Consider the following 24,211-nt stretch of genomic DNA (forward strand, 5'->3'; position numbering starts at 1 on the left):
TAAAAGATCGACCCTTCGGGCCTTACGCTGGTGCGTATTCGTGGGTGGGTTGGGAGGCTCATTGCTGGTGCGTGAGCTCCCGTACGCTGGTGCGAGCCCCGACAGATTGGGCCCGTGTGGTTCGGGTCCCGGATTGGCCCCTTGGGAGGGCTTGGTGCTCAAAATTTGTGTTGCTCTTGAGCGAATACGAGACGGAGACCCCATTTTCAGATTATTTATTTGTCACCTCTCCAGAGGGTCGGAATATTAATTGCCAGGATTTTGTTTTGGGAGTTATATAATTAAAATAACGTCACAACGCATATAAGATATATGGCATAAAAATATACATATGTAATAGATGTATGTAAAAAAATATGGAATGTGCTGAGGCATGTATAATGTCCGCGCCATCTACAGATAGTGTACGTATTTTTCAACGTTCAACATACATATATAATACGTTGTAACGGGGCGAATTGGGAGCGCTTGCGCGAGAGCGAAATCGACGGCGATCGACGCTTGCGCAAGAACCGAAGAATTAGGCGATGCGAAAAGGGCGAGAAGGAGGAAGCCTAGGAGTAGGGAGAGGCCGCGAGACTCCAGGAGACTCCAAGCAAAATTCTAAAAGACAGAATAGGATAAGTTCTCGAAGAGAACAGAGTTAGATAGCAAGGAGAATAAATTGAGATATCTCCCAAATTTAATAAAGTTAGAATAGATTCAGGTCCCAATTGGACATAGATTTAGAAGGTAGAAAGTCAGGAATCAGCCAGAGGCGAACTATTTATGAAATAAAATATATAGGAGAATTCTAGGAATTAAATCCCAACCCCAGCGATCTCTGCCATCGAGGTAGCCGTCGCCTCCCTAAATTCGAAATCCTTTTCAAACCTAATCCTGGGACTGTGCTATGGCAGCATCTCCCAAAAACACGAACATTAGATCGTGAAAAGAAAAAGAAAAGTGAAAGAAAAGGAGCCATACCTTCGATTGACAGAACTCAATCAAGCAGGTTCACATAAAAAGAATACAAAGAAAGTGTAGATCCGTACCTTCAGCCTTGTTAATGCGACAGCTCTGAAGCAGGAACTATCACTATTTTCAATTGTGAAAGACAGCTCGGACTCAATCATTGAGATTTCCTTCGATCTGCCGGACTTTCATAGTCGAATAGAAGAATCGGAGCACGAAGAAGTGCAACAACAAAGAACGTACCACAACATATCCTTTCAAACCTCAAAACCCTAAGACCAGTGGATATCCGAAACTGGATAACCTAAATTAAGTTGAGACTAACACTTGTAGAGCAATACTCCAGGGAGTGAATTAAGTAATTCGGAGCAAATTTAGGAATTGTTTAAAATCAGAAATTAAGAAATTAACAGGATTCCGAAATACTAGGAAACCAACCCAATCGTGCCCATACCTTGAATCCTTTTTGTCCGGATTCGATGATGAACAGTCGGCGTACTCTGATGAGATAAAACGTCAATCTGAGAATTCAATTCCAATCCCAACTAAATCCAATACCACAAAGTAAAAACAGCTAAATAATCATCAGTCAGAGTTGTTTAGGAATCTCAAAGCGTTCGAGATATCGAAACACGAGTTCGATTCGGAANAAAAATATATTATTTATTTCGCACTAAAACTAATTAGTCTTCTAGTCATCTAGTTTAAAAACTATTTATCACGATCTGTTCAGGGATCTGAGATATATTTCCACGATATACAAAAATCAGACATTGACAACATCCCCATGGTTATAGTCGGGATTTGAACCCGAGCCTAACGGGCTATATTGCTGTCTACTGAGCTACTTTGGACTTGCAATGCTTTGGATTTTCGTATATTAAAACACCACCGCAATAAGATTAATCAAAAGTTGGACAAATGCATAATTTGGCAGAGCCCCAGGGCGCACTTTCGAGCGTTCGTTAGAATATTACGCTAATACTTGGTAGAACGCTCTAGGGCTCGCCAAATTCCTGTATCCATAGCGAAACTCCGGCCGTCAGGCCCGAGTATAAACACCGTCGACCGCACGGAGGTCGCGCGCGCGCGGTAGCGCTCGCTGCCTCGGCGTCGGGAAAGCCACGAAGAGGATAGGACCGAGCGCACTGACTGCGGTGCCGCGGCCAGCCCGCCGGGCTCATCCGGAAGGTTGCGTCAGCCCTGCTACATACCCTGGTGGCCTTCCCTGCGGGGGCGGGCCGTAAACGGGCCCTGGCAGCTGGGGTACGGCTGCCCGCAGGGCTCCCAGGACTACCCGGACAAGGTCTAGACCAGGAGGTAGGAGCTCCCGAGAGAACCTTTGCTGTCACGGACAGCAGGGGGGTTGGATGCCGTACCCCGGGAAGGAGCAACGACTTTCGGGCCAGGAGCCTGACCACATCCTCACCGGAGTACCCGGGGCTTTTCGGATGAGTCAGGATCCCCCGGAGGGGAAAATTTCGGCTGCCGTGAAACTCCCGGTGTACCGAGGCCCGACGGGCCACCGCTCGCTATGGCCGTGGCATCGCCGACGGCTCTCCGCGTGGCCCCGCAATTGTGCCTCCGCAACCTCTGACCCTAGGAACTGGACCAGAGCACGCCAACTCCGCCAAAGTCAGGAAATTGAGGCGTGTCTCAGCCAATCAAAGGCGCGGATTAGGATTCGGTGGGGCCAACCGAATTCCTACAAAGCAGAGCGCACAGAGAGCTTCAGCCATCTCTGCTTCTCGACCGTCGAACCAAGTGGATCATAGATCGAACCAGTAGTTTTCGTCAAATATTGGACATTGTCTACATTGTCTTTCGAACGGCTTGCGGATTGTGAGGACTTCCGGACTCATCGTGGGACTCTAGCCGAGGGGCCGGCGAGAAACGGCGAATTTTCTGAAATTTAGTAAGTGCCATGTGCTCGTTCGAGGATCCCTTTGTCAGTGACACATTCTCGAGTCCTCGGTTTTTTTCTGAAATCGTTTGGCCCGGATAGTGTCACGCCGGTGTTTGGAAGCGTACCGCGAAGTCGATCTTCTAAAGTTCACGCGGGCGATATTCCGATTTTCCTTGGTGAGGCTTGCGGTGAAGAAGGACCGGGCTCTAGTTTGGCTTTCCGGGAGGCCGCGGGATTCCAAGAGCGAACACTCTTGGACTTTTCTCTGTTGCGTCGTGTTTCGAATTTCCAGTCGCGTTATTTTTGTAAAAGCGCGTAATTGAAGAATTAGATAGTCTGGCCGCGAAAATGTAGGTCTGTTTTTCCTTGCGAAGATTTGTGAACGGTTTTGGTCTTCAGTGCGGTAGTTCGCTGATGCATTCATTTGGAGTCTTTTTCTTCGTGACCAATATTCGAGTCGGTCAGGATTGTCTAATTGTCTATCCCCCACTGTCGGAAGCGGAGAAGCCGCGCGGCGACCACGTGGTCGCTCGCATCCGTGACCGGTTTTTCTCTTTTGGAAGACCAAATTGTCTCCCGGTTACGATCGTTTATTTTTTTTTGCTATTAGTTTTGCGAGTATTTTTGTGATTATTTTCGCGTAACTTAAAGTTCCAGTAGACTAGCGATTATCCCGCTTTATTAATTTTGCGTTGCATTTTCTGGCTTAGTTTTGCGTGAATGAATTGGGGAAGTATTACAATTCTAAGTCCGTCTCGGAGAATTGATGTCGAGCTAACTTGTCTATAGTATACTTTCGCGTCGTGAATTAGAATTCGAATGTCGTAGAGTGATTTCGAGGTGAATTCTCTGTGCGAGTAGCCTCGATCTCGCGTTATTTTGAGTAATTCAGTCCATGAAAGCGAGTGCATATTATTTTTGTGACTATTTTTCTAATTATGCGACCCCTTGTATCTGAACCGTTGTGATTTCTGCCGATGTGTAATACATCGGCAGAAATACGTGATCTGTGTAATACATTAGATACAAGTGCACGTTAAATACAGATATATTATATGTTTACTAAACGTATTTCAGTGGTGAATATGTGGATGCCCTAGTAACCTATATGTTACATATAATGTACATCTAAGATCCAATAGACGACTTTACATATTCCGTGAACATAAACTATGCACATATTTGTAACTTCTGATATACGGAAACGTAACATATATGTATATGAAAACATTCTAGACACGTATATCAGAGATTTTTTTTCAGTGTTGGCATATATGAACAGGTGCCATTAAAAAGCAATGTTCAGTTAATGAGAAAGTGACCTTTTAGATGTCAAATTATTTATACAATTTTTTCCGACTTGAGTGCATTAACCCATTTGAAACTTTACCAACTGAAAAGGGAGGTCCTAAGGAAGGTTCTGGCCCACGTGAAATTTGTATTTTAAGACAATATTATCTCATTTACCCCACACTAGAACGAAACGCGTCAACACATATGTACAAGACCTTTAAAAGCGTAGAATCAAAAATGAAGGCTTTCAGAACCTGAAAGGACAAATGAAGTATGCCATTCCGTACAATGATCAATGTAGTACGACACAGCTGTCAACTGTTTCAAACTGTTTTAAACGGTATGTCAGTTAGAGGAATCTTTTCTACGGGCGTCGATAAAATAAAATTCAGCTATACTTTTTTCTACACGCGTGTGCCCAGCTGTGAAAATCGAGAAAGGAGGTTTATGATCTCGGGATTAGCTGTTTGAAAGATCATTCTTTTTTATTACAATGTAATTCAGCGTCTGAGCGTTATACGTAGTCGGCGAGCCGGACTCGAATTGTCCGTTGTTCTGTTCATCATTGTTGGTGCATATATCTCTCCGTACATCGTACGATATATACACATTCGATCCGTCGGGATCAAACGTGTGTAAATAGACCTTTGGAGTTTATAGAATTTTTTGTGAAGTGTGCGCTCGAACGCGCCGAGGATAGCCTCGGGGGGGAGGTTTAGTGGGTAGGATCGGAGTAGCATAACGAGCCGGCGAGTCCCCCACACGGGCGAGAGCGTAAGTGCATTCCTCCCCTTTCCAAATGATCGGAAAAAAAAGATGATGTGGCACTCAGAACAGACACCTACCCGTTACATGTGAATCGAAGGCAGTTTTCCGGCCGAAATCTTTTTCGATCTGTTTTCTCGAATCAAAAGAACTGCGGGTGATCCAGTTCTGAGTCCATTTTATTTTTTTTGTCTCTAATTGGCAACAATTTTTACTTGTAACTTATTGTTGTTTATTTGTTCCTTATTTGTAATTTATAGTTGTCTATTTGATCTTTAGCGATTTTTCTTTTTATTAGCCCGGCGGGGACATGTTCTTTAAATAAACGATTGTCAAATTTTAAACCAACTGAACGAGAATTCCTTAACTGGCGTAATTCTTCCCCTCTCCGTATACCTCGAGGAAAATTTCTGAGCTAGTCAGCCCTACTTCAGGAGCATTGCAACTTTGCATCTTCTTTTTGTTACGAAGACGTACCTAATACTCACTGGATTCTCACGTAATGATCCGCCCGGACAAGTGAGCCCCTTTTTGCGTCGCTGGTGCCCTAAAGGTACCTTTTTATGACTTGGCTCAATGGACCCACGTTACAAAATGTAATCATGCCCGAAACATGTTCGGGGTAAAAAAAAGAACTTGCATTAAGTACATCTTATTGGAAAAGTCCATTTTGTAAAGCCGTATGCATATACTAACGACTAATCATACAAAAGTAATAAAATCAGATTTGCCAGATACATACACTCTGTTATATGCAGAATAAAATGATGTAATAACATACCCATAAAGGAATAATTGAGCGCAGGGCAGTAATGAATCACTCTTTGCTAAACACGTTGTAACGGGTCAGATGGCGATCATGCACCACTATACCGAGACAATTATTTCAAGACAATTCGTGACAATAATTAGAGAAAGTAGACAGGCCCGTGGGAGGAGGAATCTCAGTCTGCAAGCACGGAGCTCCGCAGACCAAGACAGACGGATTGACTTCGGGGCGTTGAGCGAATCCTCACTTGGGTACTCGTGTACAGATCTCACGGCAAAACGATACTCGGATCGGAAGAGCGAAGCCTACAAGAAGTATTTTATTTAAGGAACCTAAGCTTCAGCGAACCTTGGCATAGCGCCCAGTACTCGCATCCTTCTCAAACCATCTCATAGCAGAATTCCTGTAGATTTATTATATTCCGGGCACAACCATCACGATATCTTATGACTGTACGCACTCCTTGGACTTATTCTGAACACACGATTCCGCTCGGAAACTCCAAACCGTGCCTCAGTCTACACCTTACTCAATCAACATCCGCGACTGAATAACATAGGTTACATCAAGAAACTCGGTAGAGTTTCGAGCCAAATACATTTTTAAGAGAGAAACTTACAGCGTCTTGTGCTGAGAGAGACGCGCCCTGCGCGCTTGAGCTCGAGCAAGACGCTACAGAGTTCTATACGCCAAGGATCGAGATTTCAGGAGTGGAGGAAATGGGAACTTACTCTCTGCATTACTATAGAAAAAGAAATGAACGTCTGATCCCCTAAAAAAATCAAGTAAAAAAATCAGGAGTTTTTAAATTTTCCCGGTTCCGATCGCTAGTACCTACGTGAAGATATAGCGTCTTAAAGTTTTTCAGCACTCTCAGAATCGTGCTTTTGTTATCATCATCGTCGTCGCCCCAGTCACAGACTACTTTTTCGCACAGACATGATAGATGGACCGTCATATAGTTTCTGGGCAGCCAACAGGCGACACCGTTTAACGCAGAACGAAAAGGAACTATACCCATCCCAGCTTCAAAATGATTGGATTTTTATAGAAAAAAGATTTCTTGAAGTTTTTGACACCGCTGAAGCTAAGTCAGACTATATAATTTCAAAATTCCAAATGGCGGACCCAATATGACGGACAAAAGTTTCCGATTGATTTGATATTTTTTAAGAAAATAGGACTTCTCTAGAATCTTGAAATCGCTGAATTCAAATATGACAAGAAAATGCGAATTTCAAAATTTAAAATGACTGATCGAATATGGCTAATAATAATAATTTCAAAATGATTGGATTATTATAAAAGGCGGTTTTACGTCCCACGTAATGCTCCCTGCACGTGCATCGGCCCGCGTATCGAACTAGTCCGGGAGGCCCAGGATTTTTCTTTCCTCAAGGCAATAAACGTATCGAATCTATAAGCCTTTCTTTTCAGTCCAGAAAACGGAGGGCCCCCTATCTTAGTTCTCGCGACCGGCTGACCCGACCATTATGTAAATAGTAAATAAGGCAAAAGGGGTCCTGAAGACTTTGAGCACAGCTGCTCCTCGTAACATTCATAATAATATTTCAGAAAATGGGACCTCGCGATAACTGATGCCACCTCTACACAGGCGAGCTCGTAAATCCCGGTAGTACGGCAACATAAATAGTTTGATCCCAGAAAAACAAATGTTAACTTCCCTCTCCCGAGGATACTTCTTCCAAATTCTTTCCTCCGAGCGCCTTCCTCCAATAGAAGATATTTTCCAAACACCACCATCGGGACTAAAAGCATTTTCACGCCTCACTACCAGAATTTCGGGAGTCACATGTCGGAGGTAAAAACCCTATACAAGTTAGAATTTAAACAGCGAGCGAAATATATTCGTTAGATTTCATACAGATTTCAGTCAAATTTTAGACTACTTTTTCAAGAGCTTTCAGTCAGACTTATTCATCAGATTTTCAACAGACTTTCGACAGATTTTCGTAAGGATTCGCAAGATTCGAGGTAGATTTTTCGTTAGACTTTGGTAAGATTTTAGATTCAGATTTTGTGAGAACTAGGATTCAAAGCGCCCGCGCAAGTGCGACACTAAAGTGCACGCCGGGATCGTGTGCGGCGCTGCGGTAAGCGGGAGCGCGCGACTGAGAGTTTTGACGGGTCGTCACGGAAAAAGAATTGAACGGGCAAGTTCACTAAATGTATAAAGTAAAGCCCTAAACTTCTTAGCCCTCGCTGCGGACTCACCGGAGGATAAGCTGCGTCACTCATAGGGAACAAAAACCCAACAGATTTTCGTGACACATTCGACAGAGTTATTCGTCAGATTTTGTTGAAAATTACGCAAGATCTTCGTCAGATTTTCGTGAGATTGCGAGCGTGCAGCAGTTCAGAAACGAATGAAGGTATTTAGAAATACTCACACTCGTGACACCCACGCACAACACGTACACACGCTCAATTTGCCATTCCTATAAATCTTCCTCAAACTATTTTACCCAATAATCTAAGTAAATCGAACTCTCGTTTCTTTATTTCGTAATACACACCTCCACCAACATCGACGAGTCCGCATGGGACTCGCTGAGAGGCCTCACAAAACTACTACTCCTATTATCCTTTCAATTGTACCAAGGGCGCGGGGGCTAGGTCTAGCCTCCCCCTCTGTATACGAATTCCTACTCTCTTCTATACTTTCCTATAATTCTTTCCTATAATAAAACTCTTTCCTATAATTATTTCGATCCTAAGGAAGGCGTGGGGACAAGGTTTCGCCTCCCCTTCTGTATACGAATATTCCATACACAAAATATGCCTTCCATTCCGTTCTCCAGACGTAACAGCGGTTTAGCGTGGTTCTTATAACTGCTTAATACAAATCTGGTAATAGAATTTTAAAATTCAAGATACCGGATCCACCATGACGGATAAAAATATATAAATGGTTGAATTCTTATAAAAATAAGTTACTCGCGGTATTCGTGACCGCGGAATTCAAATTTGACAACAAAATTCTGAAATCTAAAATGGCGGACAGAAAATTACAAAATGGTAGCATTTAAAAAAAAAAAGCGTTTTATAGACTTTTGAGGTCGCTGAATTAGAATCTGGTAACAGAATTTTAAAACGCAAAATGGCGGGAAAAAAATTTTAAACGGTTAAAATTTTGTTTGAAAAAAGAGTTTCTAAAGATTTTTAGGGTTACTGACTCCAAATCTGTAAACAAAATTTTAAAATTCAAAAAGGTGGATCCAATATGCAGGATAAAAATGTAAAAATTATTAGATTTTTATAAAAATGACTTTCTCACGTTAGTCGTGGTCGTTGAATTGAAATCTAATAACAAGATTTCGAAATTCAAAATGGTGGACAAAAAGTTGCAGTTATTGCATATTTATTTAAAAAAAAGGGGGGGGGGCTATCCAAGATCTACGAGGTCGCTCAATTAATTTCGGGAAACGGAATTTAATAATTGAAAATAGCCGACCGAATATAGCAGATAATAATGTACAAATTTTTGGAACTTTATAAAAATGGGTTCCACACGGTTTTTGTAGTCGGTAAATCCGAATTTTGTACTAGAATTTCTAAATTCACATTGGCGGATAAATTATGGTGCCATTGAAAATGTTGAGGATGTTAATATAAAAAAAATATTTATATATACTGCGTATACAAAATGTATATATTCCTAGCAATTTTTATCAAATTATACATTTGTAGTAATTATATTTTGATATTGTAGGAATGTATCAGATACACTTTCCGATTTTATTATTAATAATAGACATTCAAATTTTTTGTATAAAAAAAAGTGAAATCCCCTCAAAACACTTTCGGTGTACAACAATTTAGCAAATTACACTTATTTTTATGAATTATTTGCAAAAATAGCTAGAATTGCTCCCTTCCCATGGAAAGCTCAAATAAACTATTTTTGGCAAGTATAGTAGAACATTCATTCCATTAAAGTCTGAGCTGAAATCTTTTTGCCAAATGTCACAGTACAGTTGGTTTCACGTATGTTGTATATACAAGATTTTCTACTCAAACCGAAGACAAATATTGAAAAAACTATATCGAAACTAACAAAAAAAAATAAGAAACTAAATTTGAAAACAATATTTTAATTAGCGAGCACCAAAATGATCATAAGCTGGTAGTATACCTCAGATGCTCGCCAAATAAAATATTGTTTTCAAATTTAGTAAGAACTAAACTTCAGGAGTGAAGGTTGGAAAACCTACATCAATCGTTCCCAGGTAAGCTTTAAATAAAACAAATATTTGTCGTTTTTAACGGATTTTATCCGTAGTAACTTCCCGAGTTGTGCATGTTTGGTATCTTTTATTTGATTGAAGATTATCAACTGGTCATGGTTAACAGTTATTGAATTTATTCGATTTCTTTCACACAATTACAGACAATCATATCGATGAAGAAGTATTCAACGCATTAGATGATTCCATGGTTAAGGAATCAATAAATTAGGACTCGAATAATTGAAATTCAAAAAATTAGCCGGATGTTTTAGTACAAACTGTTCTGTTCTGAAAGAATTCAGATATTGAGAATATTGATATGTTCTTGATATTTTTATTCATTTATAGAACATAGAGAACTTGAAACAAGAATTGGAGAAAAGGCGTGCTATTTTGGAAAAGTATAAACTGAATAACCACCCATTAAGAGTAATAATTGGATCACTTGATAATATTATCAGTTCGTTAGTCCTAATTGTAGAAACAAGGTATGCGTTACCTTCTCCACTGAGAGCATTCGATGTCTACTTTAAATCATTCTTCGCGTTATGTGTGAAAACAATTTAGTTCACTTACTTTGTATCACATATAATTCATTAACATATCCTTTCCAATGTCTATATGTTAAGAAGAGGATCAAACGTTTTGTAATTAATCGTCATATTCTGCAGTCACGAGTATTGTAAATCGCATTCAGATTGAAAATAACAATTTTTGTTAATCGTTTTAATTCCAGGGGTTTTTAAAAATCCGTGTCGGATTGTGCTATGAAGCGCGATAGCGTTGCGAATTGACGATCGGGACCCAACTTCGCGACACAGTTCACTACAGTACGCGAAAAGCGCGATCGCGCTGTATGGCACTAAAACGGTTAAGGGGGAACGCCACTGTGAAAGTTTGCGAAAACAAATTTTTTTGCATTTTCTTAAAGTATACATATTCAAAAATATGCAGTTAAAATTTTAAATTAAAATTCTGAAAATTGTCTGAGTTACAGACACATTAGTGAGAGCAGGCAGCGCGGCCGTTTGTGACTCAGTCGATTGCTAATGGCTGCTCATTTCTAATAGGTCAGCCTTTTGGCTTTATACTATGTGAGATTTCCTTTGTTACGGGTTTCCCATTTTCCCCTACTGTAAAATATAAGATTCCTTATATCGAATTGACGATCTGAATGTTTGGTAGCTATTCAGTTGTCTTTCGAGTCGCTTACCATACGTACATCGAAAAATGGATCGTAAAGGAAAAAATGAAACGTCCTCGTAATAGATATGAAATAGAAAAAAGTGAAAACCCGAAACGGCATGCGAGTGCCTCCAAACGAAAAATTTCGAAAGACATTGACTGTGACGTAAATTTAACAGTAAATTATAGAATTATAAATTTTTTTTCTGTTTTTACTGTGCTTGGTAATTATATATCTTGTAAAAAGTGTGGTAGTAACATAAATTTTACTGGACGCAGTATTCGAGGATTAGGTTTCAAACTTGTGGTGAATTCCTAATACGATAAATTCCGTAAATTAAAAAAAAAAAGTTAGGTTAAATATCCCGACGTTTATCTTATAGAGAAGGTGCTCAGAAAGCGCGGAAATAGGCTTTTTGGGAAATGCTTAGGTTTTGATGATTCACATAATAGTTGGATTTGTAAAAAGTTTGAAAATAAAGGGCAGACAGTTTTACATATTTATTGGTTCATTTCATTCTTCCTGTATCCCCACGGAAAAGTATCAGTTATACCCGGTACAACGATTCGTTTGTCGTCCTGCTAACTTAGAGCTACTCATTGTTGTCGAACTGTACACACTGTGTATTTCTTGCTTGTAATGAAATTTTGAGTTTTAATTAAATCCGTATGACTTGAGACATTCAAAATAATCGTCAAATGTAATTCTCTTTAATGTGGAGCCTTCGCGCCATTTTTATCTTTACTTTCACCTGAAACTTTAAAACTATACAGTTTAGCTCGCAATCCTACAAATTCACTCATTACTTTTCCATTATTTTCATCCTTCATTAACCCTATAATTTTCATATTGACCAATGGTATCCTGTGTACGTTATTCGGAGCATAATCGGAAGTGTGAAATCTATGTAAATCACGTTTAATCCATTCATATATGTCATCAAATGTCATTAAAATGATACAACAGACTATCCGTGTCGGTATACAGTAATTTTGTTCGTTCTCCTAATGTCAACGATATAATTATTGTGAAAATCATAAATATATGTTTTATAAACATCTAGAATGGAGAATCGTACGTATATAGGTTTGTTATATTTAATCTTTGTACGACTCATTTCAATTATAATCATATCTTTGCCGAAAGTGGTGCAGCTATGAAAGTTTGGTTTTGTAATAAGAGCTTTTGCACCATATCGTCCATCCCATTTGGTAATAAGTTTCACATCTTTTCGCTTCTTAACGCTCTCCATTGTTTTACCAAAGCTCACGCTATTGATGAGCTTAGAAAAATTCTTCTCGAAATCATTTTTAGACTGTTTGCTCAATTCTGTGTTTAAATCTATATTTTTTTTTAGCCAGGCTGCCTGATTAAACTTCAGAACCCTGTGAATTTTTTTTAACGTTATGCGGAGACTTAAATAGTTTAAAATTTTTATAATGAACAACATATTTTCTCTTTAAGAGAAGCATTGTCATTCATTTCGTTGTATTCTGTTTTTTCTTTTTTATTACCTCGTGAGAGAGAAGGCGAATAATGACCAGGGTACGGTAGCAAAACTTTTAAAACGTCGTGAAATGCTTCAGGGCACTCGATATTAACCTCGAGGATGTATCCTGTAGGATTGTAACGATAGAACTCGGGAGGCTTCCGCGCCTACGAGAGACGCGAGCCGTAGGTCGTCGCCTACCGGCCGCGGCGCGTACCAGTCGGTCAGCTGCGCGCTTGTGGGAGCCAAACGCCGTGCTGCAGGGTCTGGCCGCACTGTTTGTGCGAGTTGTGTGACTCGGCCTCAGGCGCACAGGTCCGAGGTACACGGCTCGTTACAGGATGATCATCGGGAATACTGAGAGTATCAATCTAATCAAAATTTTCCTCCCAGTTGAACGAATTACATGGCAAGAACTGACTCATAGCTGTATCGTAAAAATTATCAACATCATAGTACATGAGATACGATTCTTCCTTATTTGCATTGAAATATTGCCCCATATATTTATTTTTAGCCCTGGCATATCTGTTGGAACATTAAACCACGCCGACACGAATTCGGTTTTCGATAAACAGCAGTATCTTCACGACATCGAAAAATTCCAATTCGATATCCGAACACTTGAACATGGTATCGAAAGCAAGTCGGGGTACCGATGTAATAATGTAGAGGATCTAACTTATGTATGAAGAAGCAGATACACCGAAAATATTCAAACATATCAATTAGAAGTATAACATCAGTCTTTAGATATGAATTAGAATATTCTCCTAATTTTTGAATACCGAAAGTCTGCCAAATTCTAGATGCTCATTTATGATCATTTTCAGAAATTTTCTCATTATTTAATTTTGAAAAACTTTTCTTTCGGAGGTAACTGCGTCTCCTTGAGTTTTTTCCAAGAATCGATATATTCCGTGACGGAGGAAAATTAAATTAAAACTAATCTAAGCTCGAGAAGGGCTAAATGACCTCGTCGTAAAAGGAGCTAGACCCTACCGGGGTCAGATACGCCTCACTTCACCGATTCTGAGTTCGGGCCATACTTCATCCTATTCTTGGACTTTTGGACGCCAGGCATTCCTGGGTGTCAAGGAAATCCTTTGGATCGGGCCCTGACGAACAGGGACTAGCTAGATAAGGAAAAATCCCCTACAGGATGCGGAGAAGGTGTGGATGGGATTGATTACAAAGCGCAAAAAAAGAAATGCTCTACTCGATCGAATTTCATGATAACAGGAAGTTTATTTGCGGAGGGTTATTCCCGGAAGAAAATAAAATGAAAAATGAAAAATTAGTACAAACGCCGCTAAAGGCTCGCGCACATTATGCCGGGGCGAATCGCATTGCAATAATTCGCACAGGATCCATTTAATAGATTTTATATGAACTAACGCTTATTACAGACGGGGTGCACCGCACCACAGCGGAGCCCATCGACGTTTCCTAGGCTGACTTTTGCGCGGACCCGTCAAGGTGTGCAAGGGATCTGCGCAATAACGTACTCAACGCGAAACATATTACATGGGGGCGTGAGTTTTGAACTTGCGGGTAACTATCATTAATTGTGTCATTACCGTTGGTATACATGCGATTTGAAAATTTGCTCCTAATATATACCATTAGCACACACAGGCCCTCGACAATTCTTGTCGAATACTACTTTTTTTTTCATTTTCAAATAAGTTCTCAAAATATTTGAAATTCTCCAAATGAGTTTCTTTTCGAGCAAATATTGTGACATCATGTACCACGTTTCCTTGTTATAGTTCTATTTTTTTCCATTGCTTCATCAAAAAGAATTTTAAATGAATAAAGTTCTTCACGGAGCTATTCATTTTGGAAAATGTACGGCCGCAAAGAGGGGCCAATTGACAACTGAAACGAAAATGTTATGTTCTAATGCAAAGCGCTACGACCCGTCCTGACTATAATGTATGCAAGCCTTAAGACGGTATAGTCATTGACATCGAACTTCGCAGAAACGGTGCAAAAAAACAGACTCAATGGACTGACTATAGGCGAGCTTGACGGATTCAGCCAATTAATCGAATCAACCTTGACGGACTCAACGGATTAATAGAACCAATCTTAACGAACTCAACGGGTTAATCTGAACGGGGTAACGGATTCAACGACCCGAAACAACTAGAATCAACGCCAACGGATTCGGCGGTCGGAGTTCCGACTCCGGACCGGACTCCGACGCCTTCGGTAACGCCGACGCCCTCGACGGCGGAATCCGAGTAACGCAAAATGAATTCGGTGTTCGTGAGGTCGGAATGCAAAAGGCCCCCCAACGAGTCGGTGGCAGATTTTGAGTCCTACCCAGGTGTGAGCAGAACCACACCGAGAGTGAAGTCAAGGTACACTCGCGTGGACCAAGGTGAGAAGGTATGGTGCACGCAGCGCATCAGGGGCGTGCGCGGGTAGAGGGAGAGGGGGGGGGGAGTGCCAACCGCCCGCCTCCTCGATGGAGAGGTCTGGAAGCGTGAGGTCACTCGAGAACACCAGGGATATGCAGAGTTCCTACTGATTAGCGCAGAATGTCCCGAAACGTGGGGCCCTGTTCGCTTTGCCAACTAAGGCAAGTCAATGAAGAGTAATACCCACGACCAAACGGCAATGGCTACTGGGAGGTGTAGAAGGAGGCCTGTCCAACCAACCGTCGCGTAGACCACATGTCGATTTACGGTTGGCAGCCGGACGCGGTCGTCCCAGAGAAGCCGCTGAAAGGATACCGAGGAAGAAGAAGACTCAGAACATTGTACGGGGTGGGCCGAAGGATGCCGCCGTTGGGGCGCCGAAGGTTCGGGAAGAAGACGACTTCGGCGAGTCGCAGCGGAGTGGTGAAACCAGACTGGAGCTTTTCCCAATTTTTGTTTCACCTTCGCGTTATCATCTGTCTTGAGAGTATTCTTCATCCTGATGGCGATCAGTTTCCTTCCGTTCTCCAGGAAGCGTTCCAAGTCCGTATGTTGCAGATTCACTCCATCCATCCAGTCCATATCCAGTCCATATTCTTGACTTGAACACGGACTCAAGATCGTTCCATCGTACTCTTCTACTTCGCGCTGCAACACCACGTCTCTTCTGACGTTCGTTGAATTTTTCACTGAGTACTTTCAATATCGAAATTGTTGTCAAAATTTTAACCTTTTTCTCCACTCGGAGAACGTTCTTTCTTAAGATTTTCTTTAAAACTCGTATATTTCGCGTCTCGTATCTTATCCACTTTGCAAGTTCCGTAAATCTATCACCTAGGATACGGTACGCCTTCCCCACGATCTTGATTGATTTAACGCACCACTTCTTTTTCATTATTATTTTCTGAACTGCACATGCTCAAAAGAGTTAGTTCAAAACTGTATCAGATGTCTCAAACTCGGAGGGCTAATTTATAGATCTATTTCGTTGGTGCGAGGGCTCGGGGGGTTAACCCCTTGGCCTATAACCACGAACGAGACTCGTGGTAAGGGATTTGTGCTATAAGGGAAAACCACGAGTCTAACTCGTGGTAAAGAATTTGTGCCATAAGCGAAAACCACGAGTCAGACTCGTGGTAAAGACTTTGTGCCATAAGCGAAAACCACGAGTCTGACTCGTGGTGAGGAATTTGTGCCATAAGCGAAAACCACGAGTCTGACTCGTGGTGAGGAATTGATGCATAAAATGCATTATATAATATATAATATATTGTAACGGGTCAAGCAGCCAACATAAGCCACTGTACGTTAGGGCCATTAATTCGGCGCTATTCGAGTATGCGCAGTAAGATTTGCGAGTAAGAGTAGGGAGGCCTCGGGAGAGGGAAGCGCGACTCACGAGCGCGGAGCATCGCGAGAGAAGACACTAAGTCTGGGATATCGATCAAATAACGATCGACGGCTTTTCATCTCTTAGATCAGGACTCCGAGATCGTTCGCATCGGGAAAGCATAAGCCCCGAAATTGTGAGATTTAATCGGATACACGCGATCGCGTTCAAAACAGATTTTGGGTAGAAATATTCGGAGAACTGAAAAATCACCTCGTTCAGAAACTGTTCGTTCCTCGGTGACCGAGCATTGCCGCCCACGATCCGAGCCGGACAGTCCTCTGACGAGAAGTCGTTCTTTAGAGTTCCATCCCAAACTCGATGACCGAGCATTGCCGCTCACGATTCGAATATGGACGAAACTCTCACCAAGAACAAATGCATTTGATTTGATTATATTTAGGTCCTATGTTCCAATGGGTCTGGCATAGCGACGACACCCACATCCTATTTTCTTAAAATCCTGCCTACAAAAATCCTACACTTGTATCCTCCAAATCGCACGTTGCGATTAACAGCAGAATTCCTAATCCTCAAAACCGTAACCCAGCCAATATCCGAGGCTGGATAACATAATTTAAGTGATACTAAACCCCGAAGAAATTAACTCCGGATGAAACATAGATCCGTGGTCGACTTTAGTTCGCGAAACCAATTTTTAGTACATTGCTTTAATTAGGGCTGATCAGCCACCCGAATTAGGTTCCAATTTCTCATACCCGTTGTTAATTAACAACATTGTATCCCCATCCCACCAACGGCTAGGTTTCAATTCAAACGCGCCGGTAAGAACTCGACACGTCGGAAAGGGGAACGCAGAGAGACGCGTGGACGGTTGTTAATTCCGATTCGAATCCTACCCCAAACCACCCGATCCAAATAACCTTCACATCCCACGTTTCTATATTTCATGTGGATTCTATGATGAACGAATAAAACGCACCGATAATGGAATAAGTCGTTCTCACTGAGGATCGTTTCCTTTCTTTTCCTTTCCTTTTCGTATCTAAACGCGTGAGTCAGGGAAAACCCCTTTAATCCAATTAGGACTACACCGACTTTAAATTAAAGGGGCCGGAAATTCGAGCATTTTCCAGGAAATTTAAATCGCCGAATTTCACTCAGACGAGACGGTGCCGGAGCGCTTAGCCTTAGAAAAACTCGCCCGAACCGGTTCTCGCGGACAAGGCTTCCGAAATCCGAAATATTTACTCTCTCGCCAATCTCTTTTTCTTTCCTATCTTTGAAATTTAATTAATTGTGGTCTCAGGAGTCATGAGGTTCGAACCCTCGACGAAGGATGCAGTTTTTCGGTGCATAAGTACGGTCAAAACTGCATACCATTACATTATATAAATGCAAATTATTATTTGAACCAGCGACTGGAATTATTTCACATCGAGTATCTTTCCTTGGAATGTAAGCATTGTTTTCATCAGCATTTTGTTTTTATCATTTGTTTGTGACAAAATTGGATAATCTCTTTAAATCAGCGTAAGGCTTCGTTACGTTCACACGTTTGAAATATAATTCTCTAGACAGAAAAAAAAACTCTTATACCCATCATGCCAGCAACAAACAAATGTGATGTTGATGGTAGGGCAGAGAAATGTGGTACTATTGCCGATTGTGATTCGGTAGATCCTTTTGACTATGATAGTGAGGACAGTGATATTTTGCTTCCTGTAAGAAAACGTCCACGAAGATTAATAATTGATGATGACTCCGATGATGAAGACAGCATTTATCAGCAATTATCGGAGCAATGGATTTGGGAAGAAAAAAACAAACCACAAATCTGGAAGTATACACAAACTTCTGGCATAAGAGCAGCAATTTTAGACCAGTTAGGTGAAAGTAAAAAAGAGAGACTTTTTTAATATAATGTTCAACAATGTGTTTTGGGATAATATTGTCCAGGAAACGGATCGATACGCAGAAAAAATAATAAGCTGTGAACATACAACAAAGATAATTGACGAAACTTGGATCCCAGTAGGTTGCAATGAACTTAAAATATACTTTGCATTATGCATAATAATGACTCAAGTAAAGAAACCAAAAATCCAGATGAACGTCCGAAAGAGCAATTATAGAAACACCCATATTTAGAAAAAGTATGCCACTAAGAAGATTTTTGCAAATCACTAGGTTTCTCCACTTTGCAAGTAACGATGTGACTGACTACAAGGATAAATTACGTAAAGTGAGACCTGTGATAAACTATTTTAATGACAAATTCAAAGACGTATATGTAATGGAAAAAAATATCGCGATAGATGAATTATTAATGAAATTTAAGGGACGTATGTCTTATTGACAATTCAATCCCTCAAAAAGGGCAAGATTTGAGATTAAATTTTATAAACTGTGCAAGTCAGAATCGGGCTACTGCTATAATTTCAAAAGATATTCAGGAAATGATAAAACAAATCCTGATTACAGTGCATCGGAAACTGTGTGATAGAGTTATTGAAATCTATACTAAAAAAAAAGGACATACATTATTTCTAGATAACTGGTATTCTTCGCCGAAATTTTTTCTAACTTTGGTTAAAAATGGAATAAACGTTCTTGGGACTGTACGTTGCAATAGAAAAAATATGCCAAGAGATTTTGTTAAAGCAAAATTAAAAAAAAAGAGAATGCGTAATAAGGAGCTGTAATGGCATACTAGCGTTGAATTGGAAGGACAAACGAGACGTTCATATTATTTCAACAAAGCATGAAAGTGCAGAAATGATTGCACAAAACGATAGTCACCTAAACTCTACTTTCAAGCCAAGATGTATTTTTGATTATAGTAAGGGAATGATTGGTATTGATCGCCAAGATCAGGTATTAGCGAGTTTCCATATTATGAGAAAATTCGTGAAGGGATATCGAAAAATCTTTTTCTACATATGTGATATGGCACTTTTGAATTCATATATTCTCTACAACAAAACCAGTATGGCAAAGAAACAGAATTATAGTGAATATAGACTTCGAATAGCTGAAAGAATATTACAAACCGTGCCATCGCAAAATTATAACAGACAAGGACCATTATCGAACGGGGATATACCAATGAGGCTACAGGCGCAACATTGGGGTCACTTTCCGAAACATATAGATCCCACGCCATTGAAAAAAAATCCCACAAGAGCTTGCAAAGTATGTACGAAAAACAAGAAAAGGAGTGAAACTACGTGGGAATGTAAAAACTGTCGAGTTGCGTTACATGTACCTCATTGTTTTGAAAGATACCATACAGTTGAAAACTACTAATTTTCATTAAATTAACTAAGTATTAATTTAAAATTGCTAGTAATTCACTATCCACATTGAAATAATAAATTGTTTTTTTTAACTGATCAATTGATCATGATTACGCCCCAGACGTCTTAAAAATAAAATTTGTCCCCAAACGTTGTTTATTATTTCACAATTCCTATTGTAGCCCCGAAATATACTTGTCATAAGAAGTATACATCTTGCGCCAGTTCGGGCACACGGCTGAACAGCTGAATGGCACGGCGCGCGACCGAACTTCTTGTTTACTATGGCTCGCGCGATCGGCAGATAGCGTGTAGGCCAAGGGGTTAAGGAGGAAACTTGCTGGCAAAATTCTCAGAACCATATTGCGTAATAGAAGCTTCAATGGTACTGCGAGTGGGTATTAACAAAATTTTTATTGTTTAGACTAATGTGACATCCAATATTGTCTAGAGAGGGCCTGCACTGCGAATCTTCCGAGGGGGGGGGGCCTCAGAGGTGTCAACATAATCCTTGGAATCGAATGGTGGGTGGCAAATTGCTGGAACCAAGCGGCTGTCGACAAAGGTGCCAATGGAATTGAATTACTGATGATAAAATTTCAATTGTTTAGGCTAAAGTTAAATTCTGAAAGGAGAACCTCGAATCATTCGGGGCAGGAAATTTCAAAGGTGCCAACATAATTCTTGGAATCGAATTACTGATAACAAAATGTTTAAATTAATGTGAAATCCGATATTGTTAAGGAAGAGCCACAGCAATGGGTAGAAAGTATCAATGGCCCCGACATAATTCTTGGAATCGGATGGAGGGCGGCACATTCGTGGAATTGAATGGCAGATAGTAATTTCGTGGGATCGAGTGGCGGACAGCAAATTCCAACCTCAAGGTCAAGGGTGGGAGGTGTCGAGAAAATTCCGCGGTGTGAAGGAAGAAACGTTGCATCAACATTTTAGGGGGGTGGAGGTTGGATGATAGGGGGAGGGGGTTTGTAGGAAAGGCGGTTGGAGGGGAGGGCAGACCCATCTCGCACGCATAGACTCGCAGTGAGCATGTGTGTGTACCCGTGTTCATGTGCACACACACGAATTTATCCAGAACCACCACTGTATACCTACTGTAATAAACTAGTGTCATTAAAATTTATTAGGTTAATTGTCAATATTTCAAATGGTTGCTTTTAACCAACTGAAGTTGACAACTTTTTATCATGTGCTTTTAAACTTGTATATTTTCGAACCTATAAGATAAGAATTTGTAATATATCAAATAAAGTCATGTAGTACCGATGTACTATTACAAGATGACTTAAAATTTAGAAAAAAATATTTAAAAAATGTTATAAACATGGAATCAGAAGTCTTCCATTTTAATTAAAACAGTATTCGTGGAAGAATTTCACTAGAACACCTCATTAGCTTAACCATTTTAGTGCCAGGGGTTTTTAAAAATCCGTGTCGGATTGTGCCATGAAGCGCGATAGCGTTGCGAATTGACGATCGGGACCAAGCATCGCGATACAGTTCACCACAGTACGCGAAAAGCCCGATCGCGCTGCGTGGCACTAAAACGGTTAAAGCGTTTAATGGCAGATAAAAAAAAATACGTGTCGCCTAGTTTTTAGTCTACTATAACATATTATAAAAGAAATCAAATCGGAGAGATTGACCTGGGGGATACCTTCTTTGTAAGTCATAAAGTTTTTTTTCTTTAATCAGAATTTTTAAAGTGTTAGGAAAATTCTTGGGTGCTCGCGAGTCATGTGTCAAAGTTTCAAATAGTCCGGTCCAATACTCTTAAAGAAAAGTTTCTTATTCGAATTGGCTGATTTGAGAGGGGTCCACTTAAGGCGATGTGAAAGTGGAGTCGAAGAGGTCTCGTTTATGAAACTTATAACCGAACTGGGTGTACCAAATCGTTTTAAACCTTACAATGTGATAATAGAGGCTAAAAGGAAGCTCACGACGCCCATGAAATTTCAACTTTAAGATAATTTGTTTATAGCTATTTTCAGAATTTTTTATAAAAAATGAAATTTCGCGAATTTCAAGACTTACCTTAGGGTCTCTTTATTCATGCAGTAAAATTTGAAACAAATTGGAACACCCAATTCAAGAAATAGTTTCACGAACGATTGATCCCTCAGATTCTACTTTCACATCCCCTTAAGGTGAAATGAGGTGAAGTGAAAATTGCAGCAAGGCGGAGCATGTGCACGATTCGAAGGCGAGTGCACACGAGCGCAGTCAAGCCCTGTGAATTTCATTCGTGTTGTACATGCCCGCTTCTCATCGAGATGAACATGCTATTTTTTAATAATTCGTACGGAAAATGCAACTTTTTGACACTTGCTGAACGCATGCAGTAGTTCATTTCTCCTTCTTGTTTTTGGACTTTAGTAGTAGATGAACGATTTTGAAAAATTAGCCATTGACAAAGCCATCGACAGTTTGACAGATCTGAAGTTTATCGAATCTCGTCGGTGGTGACAAGTTTGGTTGTCAAAGATAAGTGCGAGTAGGCTTAAAAAAAATAAATAAAAAAGAAACAAAGAGAGACGAAACGTAAAAAGGAAAAGTTCTATATAGGAAAATTATAGAGGTACGGTCTGCACGTGAGCATGTGTTGTTTCGCTTCTACTACTCTCAGCGATAGGAAATCGGTCACTTTGAGGACACTATAAACGTGGAAAGTCACATTTTCTATACGGGCTTCGCAAAAAAGGTTTTTAGAAGTATTCTGAACCTTGTTAACTTGATATAACAGGAAAATATATTTTCTTTCTTTATATAAATGAAATGATTTAATTTGATGCTAACGCATAAATGGAAAACCTGATTTGTCCTACGTAGTGAGACCATTACCTAAAACATGAAACAGAAATAAAAAGTGGAATGCAGCATTGTATTCAATCTGCTAATTTACCTTGATATTTAACAGCCGAAGATTGAATGCAGTATTGGCACTGGTTGGAACAGGACTCAAGTCGCATCGAAGTCGTCTGTGAGATTTCTCAACGGTAGATGACTCTTCTTCTAAATCCAACCGCTTACCAATAGAAAATACGTGAGACTGAGTAAGCAAGATATCTTCTGAATGTTGTTTTTCGCTGCTGCTCGCCGGACTCACCACCTTACTTTCGTTGTAGCATCTCGGCATTGCACGCACTAATTTTTTGAAATAATTACAATTTTTAAACTTTTTCAATGCTACAGAGTGCTTTCAATTTGTGTCAAAATCACAGATGAAAAGGCTCTTTTTTCTAAATACCTCTTTATCGTCTTAATTATTTCTTTTCTAAGTAGAAATTGAATAGACTGTCCTTCGATATACATAAATTATTTAATTTCATACATAATACTACATAATATTCGATTTCACAGTAGCTCAACTTGTCGTTTTTTACTTTTGTTGACTCATTTTCGCTAATCTGCAAAAAAAATAATTCAAACAAAAATTATATACCTTATGGCTACTATAAAATGCAGCTACACTTTTTAACTGATATCAAATAAAAATCTAACGGTTGTGATATCAAAAGATTTTCAAACAGCACAATCTCAAATACGATATATGTACTAAAACAGGATACATACACACAGGAACGTAAAAAGAATTCGATTTTCCAATAACCTTTTTGCTATAGTATTGTCTGTGGATAACATCTCTATAAAATGTTATTTAAGTGGGGCGCAATGCACTTAAAATTTTCAAGAAATCGATTTTGACATTTTTGCATATCCTAACGGCTCTAATACATGTTTTCAGCGGACTTTAAGCTATTATTTCATTGAAAATTCAACAAATTTACGAAATGACAAAGATTTCCTAAAAGCGATCGAGTGCGCTTGGACTGAACATTTCCTTCGAGGGAACAAAGTTGAACAGCTTTAAGCCATCCGTGGATGCCTAACGCTCTTCAGGAGCATTAAATCTATGACACTGGCATTGACAAAATTATTACAGCCCGATTTAAAATAGGCTAAGGTTTATTATAACGGTTCCAACGGTAAACGTGCACCACTGTACCGCGATAATTAATTTGGCGGAACTTCAGGCATGCGCGACGATAGTTCGAAGAGAGTAGGGAGGCCCGAGGAGAGAGAACCGCGTACCACGAGCGCGAAGAACTGCAGATACGGTGTCTTGGATTCTGGATTTCGACCCGCAAGGAGCGGCCGAAAATCTAACAATAAGTTTTGAAGCGCAAAGGATAAGTGAATGCCTAAAGGTAGTAACTTTCAATTTCAGGACCCCAATTTCCAGCAGGTCTAGCACAATCGCCACTCATGCTTCCCTCTCACCGCTTTTCCTCCAAACAAGCTTTTCCACCAAATTCCCAATCGGTCTTGGTATTGCACCAACTCACGAGCACCCTCGTCGCACTCCAACCCCTTTCACCAGTCAATATCCGTGACTGGCTAACCTAAGATAAGTAGCACTAACCCTTGTCGAGCACTGCTCCGAGAAGAATCATAGATTCGCGGGAAGCATTAGTCCACGGCCTCCTATGACAAAGAAC

The 24,211-nt window shown here is 40.3% G+C and overlaps 1 protein-coding gene across 4 annotated transcripts in view; it reads right to left on the minus strand.

Moving 5' to 3' along the window:
• Nucleotides 1-23,113, minus strand: part of LOC105697780 — a 232,841-nt gene extending 209,728 nt beyond the window's left edge. For 3 of the 4 annotated variants that reach the window (XM_023431830.1, XM_023431829.1, XM_023431827.1), the window contains exon 1: nt 22,615-23,113. In XM_023431830.1, coding sequence (XP_023287598.1) covers nt 22,615-22,848 — 234 coding nt within the window. In that variant the 5' untranslated portion in view covers nt 22,849-23,113. The remainder of the gene's footprint in view (nt 1-22,614) is intronic. The other variant, XM_023431828.1, reaches the window with a different exon arrangement.
• Between the last annotated feature and the right edge of the window lie 1,098 nt (nt 23,114-24,211).

Source organism: Orussus abietinus, unplaced genomic scaffold (genome assembly GCF_000612105.2).
Source record: "Orussus abietinus isolate OABI.00-Male unplaced genomic scaffold, Oabi_2.0 scaffold126, whole genome shotgun sequence".
NCBI lineage: Eukaryota > Metazoa > Arthropoda > Insecta > Hymenoptera > Orussidae > Orussus > Orussus abietinus.